This window comes from Portunus trituberculatus, chromosome 41, assembly GCF_017591435.1.
Source record: "Portunus trituberculatus isolate SZX2019 chromosome 41, ASM1759143v1, whole genome shotgun sequence".
In the NCBI taxonomy this organism is placed as follows: domain Eukaryota; kingdom Metazoa; phylum Arthropoda; class Malacostraca; order Decapoda; family Portunidae; genus Portunus; species Portunus trituberculatus.
This window is the reverse complement of record NC_059295.1, coordinates 8835988-8843487: the sequence shown is the minus strand read 5'-3', so window position 1 is coordinate 8843487 and position 7500 is coordinate 8835988. Positions and strand designations below refer to the sequence as shown.

At 45.5% G+C, this 7500-nt stretch overlaps 1 protein-coding gene across 1 annotated transcript in view; it reads left to right on the top strand.

Moving 5' to 3' along the window:
* LOC123516923 (peroxidase-like) overlaps nucleotides 1-7500 on the top strand; it is a 74267-nt gene that overhangs the window by 173 nt on the left and 66594 nt on the right. The window contains exon 1 of the mRNA XM_045276693.1: nucleotides 1-32. This exon is cut by the window's left edge and continues 173 nt beyond it. Within this exon, the coding sequence (XP_045132628.1) occupies nucleotides 1-32 (32 nt within the window). The remainder of the gene's footprint in view (nucleotides 33-7500) is intronic.

Genomic DNA, 7500 nt, shown 5'->3' with positions numbered 1-7500 from the left:
GGTCCGACTCGTCCCGACATGTTTCTCCTAAGGTAATTTCCGCGCGACTACATGTGTGCGCTACCCGCGCCACTCATGCTGGGGGGATGTATGCCAGGAGGACCTGCTGAGTGGCTCCTCTACAAAGCACGTGTGATTGAAGCAAATTCTTCAGGATATGTACGCGTACTACTTCTACTACCGACTTGTCATACGCTACCTTCATCCATCACCCCCGTCACCGCCTGTCGCTATATTTCTTCTCCCGTAGACACAATGGACTATTACGATCGCTAAGGATGCGCTTACACTCCGATACGGAAATATGAAGTGCGGCAGAAATTGACTCTCCCGCAAACATGTTATTATCTTGATTAACGACGTGCTGCCTTCGTTACCGTGGAATATAAGGACACCAGTTGTAATTTATTGTGCTCTATTGTTCGTAGGAGGGAATATCTCCTTGTCCGTGGGAGGAGGAAAAGAAGAAGGAAAAGGAAGCTTTGCCAGTGATCATTCGCAGCTGGAGAAATTGTAGTAGTAATGACGGAAAGTTGAGGTAGAGCTGGTGGAGGTTGTCTTGGCGGCGGCGGCAGTGTGAAGGCCGCGCAGGCAATGACGAATGTTTCCTTTCCATGCTTGAAAGAGAGAGAGAGAGAGAGAGAGAGAGAGACGAGCAAGATATTTTCTATTGTTACTCATTGAGACGTTGACTTTACTTTTTTCTTCTTGAAACTACGTTTATTTCTGGTTCTTCCTCTTCTCTTTCTTCATATCCTTTTATCTTCTTCCTAATCCTCATAGTATTTCATATTTCTCTTTTTTTCATTTCTTTTCCTTATCCTCCTCATTTTTTTCAATCTTCATTCTACCTTCACCACCACCACTACCATTGCCACCTCCACCACTCATTTTTTTTTTTTTTCTTCAGGCCAGGGTGGAGTAGAGGGTTTCCTGGGTCTCAGTGGATGGTTTGGGCCTTCCAGGTGTGCTTGGAGTTTACGTGGGGGAGGCAGTGTGACATGTGACTCAGCGGCTCCGGGTGACACGAGAGAGAGAGAGAGAGAGAGAGAGAGAGGAGGGAGAAAGATGTTATGTTTAATCTGTATATCCATCACCGACATTCTCCCTAATGATGATGCACGGTTTGTGCCTCACCTGACGGAGGAAAACAAATTAATATACTCAATAAGACAAACAGACAGACAGACAAACAAACATACCGACAAACTTCCTTATCACCTCGTAAATGGTACTTGTTTCAACACGAGTGCAAGAAGAATGCAAATTAAGTTACGTAGCAAACGCACGCACACACATACACCGAACCGATACACGAACACTCACACGCCCACGCACGTATGCATATTATTCACACACGTAGCTAGATTGTACATGCGTAAAGACGAAGACGAAATGTGGTAGTAGTAGTAGTAGTAGTAGTAGTAGTAGTAGTAGTAGTAGTAGTAAAAGGAGGAGGAGAATAAGTTCTATTGTCTTTGTTTAGTGAAATTATAGCTATATATAATGATTATGATTTGTTTTGTGTATGTGTGAGTGTGTGTGTGTGTGTGTGTGTGTGTGTGTGTGTGTGTGTGTGTGTGTGTGTGTGTGTGTGTGTGTGTGTGTGTGTGTGTATGTTGACCTTGCGTTTCGGTTTCTCAGGCAGCAGGCATTATTATTTAGCTTCTCGTGAAAATGCAAGTCTTGTCTTCTTGTCATGCTTATATGTTTGTATTATTTGCTTCTTCTCTTTTTTCTTCTCAACTCCGTCTTTCTGTTTGTTGGTGTTATGTTATTCTTGTGTGTCTGTAAGTCTGTGTCTGATCTTTGTTGTGAAGTTTTTTTTTTTTTTGCTTTTTTTTTGTCTTTATCTGTCCGTCTATCTGTTTGTCTACTTGTCTGCATATCTATCTGTCTGTATGGGCGTCTTCGTCTGACTCTCTCTCTCTCTCTCTCTCTCTCTCTCTCTCTCTCTCTCTCTCTCTCTCTCTCTCTCTCTCTCTCTCTCTCTCTCTCTCTCCTCTCCTCTCTCTCTCTCTCTCTCTCTCTATCTGAAGGTAAATGACTCGTGATGAATGTTGGTTGACTAATAGCGGTTGAGGGGAATCCAAGGCGCTGTGTGTGGAGCATCAAGGCTGAGGAATATCTTGTGTGTGTGTGTGTGTGTGTGTGTGTGTGTGTGTGTGTGTGTGTGTTGACATGTTCGCGTCATGTTCGTACACGGTCACACGGGATCTCCGTTGTCGTGAAGTATACAGATCGTACATAGCGTGTCTATAAAGTGTGTGTACAGGCTGTATGTAAAGTGTCATGTAGCCGTGTAGTGGGAGAGTTTGGTGCACCTACATAAATGACTAAGTGAGACGGAAGATCAGAATGTGCTTAATAGTTTACCTGGGGGTGTTGATGTCTGATGTACGTGGGAGTGAGGTTAAGCTGGAGTGTACGTGTGCATGTTTACGTGTGTGGGGGGAAGGGTGAGCGAGTGTTTTAAGAGTGTAAGGAGATATGAAGGTCTTGGTGGGCGTTGTGGTCAAACTACCGGTTTTAAAGACGCGTTGATGTCAAGGCCGCCTGCTGCCCTTCCAAACTTCCTTCCCTCCTCGCCTCCCTCCTTCCTTCCCTTAAAATCCCCAAAGCTCCTTCTCTTCGGTAACTTTCTCCCGCTTGTCTTAGTGATGAGTTTGCTTAAAGTTTGTTTATCGGGGGCAGGTGGGGAACCAGATTATTAGTGGTCGAGTGAATAAGAGAGAACGAAGGAAGAAAGTGTAAGCAGGAAAAGTGAGAAAAAAATAGTGGATGCCTGGAGGAGTGCTAGGAGATGCAATTCACAGTGGTAACGATCAATTGCGCAAATATTCAATCAAACTCAGATGAGAAACGTACAATCCAGTTTTCTTCAGCTGTATGTGAATTCATTAACCTTTCTTCTCACTAATTGAAACCTCGACACTTTCCTTCTTCTCTTCTTCCCTCGTTCCTTCAAGCCACACATTTTCTCCTAGTTTTTGCTGTGGTTCTGTCTTTTCACCACTCCCACTAACCTGTTCCTCTGCCTACCTGCTAACTCTCCTTTCTCTTCCCCAATTAAGGAATACCACGTTGACTTATCACTCTTCAAGAAAAACCGTCCTACGATCTACACCTCTTGAAAAATAACACCATGAAAAAAAAAGAGAAACAATAACAATACCAACACAAGAAAATGATTTGCAATACATCCTTTGACAAACTGGGAAAGAGGTCACCAGAGAATTGAAACTGACAAAGGAAGAAACGTCTGTAAAAGTTGACAGACAAGTGAAATAATAGAATGTCAAGGAAAGCTGTTGTGCGGCGCGTGGACAGTGTTACCAAATCAGGGGCGTCACTCTTGACTGCTTTTTGCTATACGAACCGAGAAGACGCTGCAGCTACCATGTGTGTGTGTGTGTGTGTGTGTGTGTATGTGTGTGTGTGTGTGTGTGTGTGTGTGTGTGTGTGTGTGTGTGTGTGTGTGTGTGTGTGTGTGTGTGTGTGTGTGTGTGTGTGTGTGTGTGTGTGTGTGTGTGTGTGTGTGTGTGTGTGTGTGTGTGTGTGTGTGTGTGTGTGTGTGTGTGTGTGTGTGTGTGTGTGTGCAAATGAGTAATTCCGTGTATGGTTTTGAAAGAAGACGATGACTTTTTTTCTACTCTCATTAGTTCTTTGAGTGAATGATCAGAGAGATGTAGAAATAGACAGACAGACAGACAGACAGACAGGAAGACTAACAAATGGAAAGACAGAAGCACAAATAGAGTGAGTGACAGTTAGATGTACAGTGAGCAGTTCATGAAAAATATAATGTATAATGTTTTTTACTGTGCTGATATTATTATTATTATTATTATTATTATTATTATTACTAACGATGTTGTTGATATACTTGTTTTGCTCTTATTCTTTCTCGTTTCTTTTTTTGCTTTTGTCACTGTTTTCATAAGCAACAGCAAAAACAGCATCGTAATTGTGTAAACTGTAATAGTAAAGGTAACAGTAAGAGCTATGATAATACTGATGATGATAATGGCACCGCGACCACTACCACCACCACCGCTAACAACAACAATAACAACAATGACCACAACAACAATAATTACAACAACACAAGCATTACCAGCCACGCCCTAGAGACCTAGACCTACGAAACACCACCACAGGAATCACCCACAGGCGACACACCCTCCCCTGTAACGCACGTGCTGGTGATGGCGGCGGCGACGGTGGTGGTGGTGGTGGTGGTGGTGATAGTAGTAGATGGTGTTTTCTAGCCAATCTATGATATTTTTTCTTTACTTCACATTTCTTCACATTTTCCCCTCTTTATTTATTTATCTATTTTCTCTCCTGTGGTGTTCTTTACGAGACATGCAGGAGGTCAGTGCGGGTTGCCTCGTTTCACTTGCTTGCGCTGCTTGCATCACCCCGCCCTCGCCCGCTGATTGGTTCCTGCTAATCTCGTTTTCTATGTGTGTCTAGTCTCCACGAGCCGCATTTTGACCTCTTATATATAGGACAGAAGAAGGAAGAGGAGGAGGAGGAGGAGGAGGAAGGAAAGAGATAGAGTAAGGAGAAGCACAACACATGATTGATTTAAGAGGACCAACGTGGATTAACAGGGAGAGAGGGAAAGGAATTAGAAAGTGCAAGCTAAATTTAGTCCGTACGTTTCTCTCTCTTAAGATCGGTCATGTAGGCAGTGACGTGGCGGATCGTAGGAGAACCTTGCGCCGCGCTGCTTCACACACACTTTCATGCAACCACCTCCACCATCACCACCTGTCCGCACCCTGACCTGGAGCGCGCACCTTCCCTTTGACTTTTTTTTCTTTTTTTTTCTACCTGTACCAATTTTTACTCCATTTCCAAACATCTGCTCTCTCTCTCTCTCTCTCTCTCTCTCTCTCTCTCTCTCTCTCTCTCTCTCTCTCTCTCTCTCTCTCTCTCTCTCTCGTCCATTTTTTGCTTCCCTCCTCCTCTGACCTCTTTTCCTGCCGCCTTTAATCTTACTGCCTCTGCTCTCCTCCTGTCACTTTTTTTTTTCAGTATCTAAATAACTTGTGACCAGTCCTACCGTCCTTCTTTTCTTTGCTTTCCCTTTCGCCTTCATTCCTTCTCTCTCTCTCTCTCTCTCTCTCTCTCTCTCTCTCTCTCTCTCTCTCTCTCTCTCTCTCTCTCTCTCTCTCTCTCTCTCTCTCTCTCTCTCTCTCTCTCTTCCCTCATCTGTCCGCCACGCGTGATCTTTCCCTCCCTCCCTCTGCAGTTAAACCAGAAAGGTCATATATTTTTTCACACTAAAAGAAACTAAATAAAGTAAAGTGATCAGGCGTTTGGACAATAGCACACACACACACACACACACACACACACACACACACACACACACACACACACACACACACACACACACACACACACACACACACCGTTGAGGCAGAGGCAGCACATACAAAAAAAAATTACCAACCGGTTAGAATCTCTCTCCTTTACCTTTACCTAACCTGAACCGTCTTATCGAGGCAACGGGAAGCTAGTTACTCTGCTTATTTTCACTTTCATGCAGTCTGGGCGTGTCCCGTTGCCCCCAGTTACACACCAGCGGCTGTGTGTCTTGCGTGGAGGAAGGGGACGGGTGGTGGGGCTGGGGAAGAGAGAGGCAAGTGGAAGGAGGGAAGGAGAGGAATCAGCCCTCGAGGTACTTACTGTATTGGAGGCGTGGAGGAACTGGGACAAGGTGACGAGGATCTGGTGTTGGGGCTGTGTGTGTGTGTGTGTGTGTGTGTGTGTGTGTGTGTGTGTGTGTGTGTGTGTGTGTGTGTGTGGGTGTGGGTGTGTCGCAAGCTGATGTCAATTACTATATCTCGTTTGTCCACGTGTGAATTAACCTTTTCGTTGTGCTCCTCGCATCACCTCACGACGTGCACTGTTCCCTCTTAACTATCACCGTGTTCACGTGCTGTAAAATCTACACGTACAGGGACAGACTCGTGAGCGTTAAGATATATGCACATTTTTACCTCAGAATTTGTAGCGTTGGCACTCCCATGCACACACACACACACACACACACACACACACACACACACACACACACACACACACACACGCCCGGTAGCTCAGTGGTTAGATCGCTGGCTTCACAAGCCAGAGGACCGGGGTTCGATTCCCGGCCGGGTGGAGATATTTGGGTGTGTCTCCTTTCACGTGTAGCCCCTGTTCACCTAGCAGTGAGTAGGTACGGGATGTAAATCGAGGAGTTGTGACCTTGTTGTCCCAGTGTGTAGTGTGTGCCTGGTCTCAGGCCTATCCAAAGATCGGAAATAATGAGCTCTGATCTCGCTCCGTAGGGTAACGTCTGGCTGTCTCGTCAGAGACTGCAGCAGATCAAATAGTGAAACATGCACCGCGTAGTGTAGTGGTTAGCACGCTCGACTCACAATCGAGAGGGCCGGGTTCGAGTCCCGGTAAGCGGCGAGGCAAATGGGCAAGCCTCTTAATGTGTGGCCCTTGTTCACCTAGCAGTAAATAGGTGCGGGATGTAACTCGAGGGTTGTGGCCTCGCTTTCCCGGTGTGTGTTGTGTGTTGATGTGGTCTCAGTCCTACCCGAAGATCGATCTATGAGCTCTGAGCTCGCTCCGTATTGGGGAAGACTAGCTGGGTGACCAGCAGGCGAACGAGGTGAATTACACACTCACACGTGCCTTAGGTGACTGAACGTGACACTGACCATTACAAGACTCATTGGAGTGAAGTAAGGTACACTGCCCTCCTTCCATCCCTCCCTCCCTCGCTCCTTACTCTCTCCTCTCACTCATCCCTCATCCCTCACCTCCCCTCCACCGTCCCCTCCCCAGCTCTGTTGCCACCGAGTTAGTCAAGCAAAACAAAAATATTGCTGCCCGAAGTAGGAACAAGAAAACTTTAAAACTTATTAGTCTTCTGCCAAGGTGTATAATAATTGCTGGGCAGGTACTTACCACACACTTGCCTCTCTACTGACGCCTCACTCCGCGGTATATTCTTGAAGATGTATATAGTTTACTCCCGACACGATCTTCCACCTCCTCAGCCCTAGTTCCGCCACTATTACTTGTCTTTTGCTTAAGACTTATTTACATAATTATATGCAATGATGTCTCTTGTTGGTGCTCTCCTCTCTCACTTTCCTGATTTTTTTGTGTTTTTTCTTCCTGGAGAGTTATCACCGTGAACATGATATGCACGACGCCCCTTCAGGAAACTAGGTGTGGAAATACTTTGGGAACTAGAGAGAGGGCTCCGCGTACCTAAGTAATGCAGACTCATGCACAATCACTTGAAGGCTCGAAAATCTTCACGAAGCAAGTGAGGTGATGGAATGGGAGAGCGTGAGGGAGAGGGAGAAACGAAGGACGTACGTAGTGATGAATCGAAAACAGAAATGTGTAGATATGAATGATTGCAGACGATAATCATGAAAGCATCTGCCTTCATGTTGAGCTAAGGCTAAAGGTAATGAT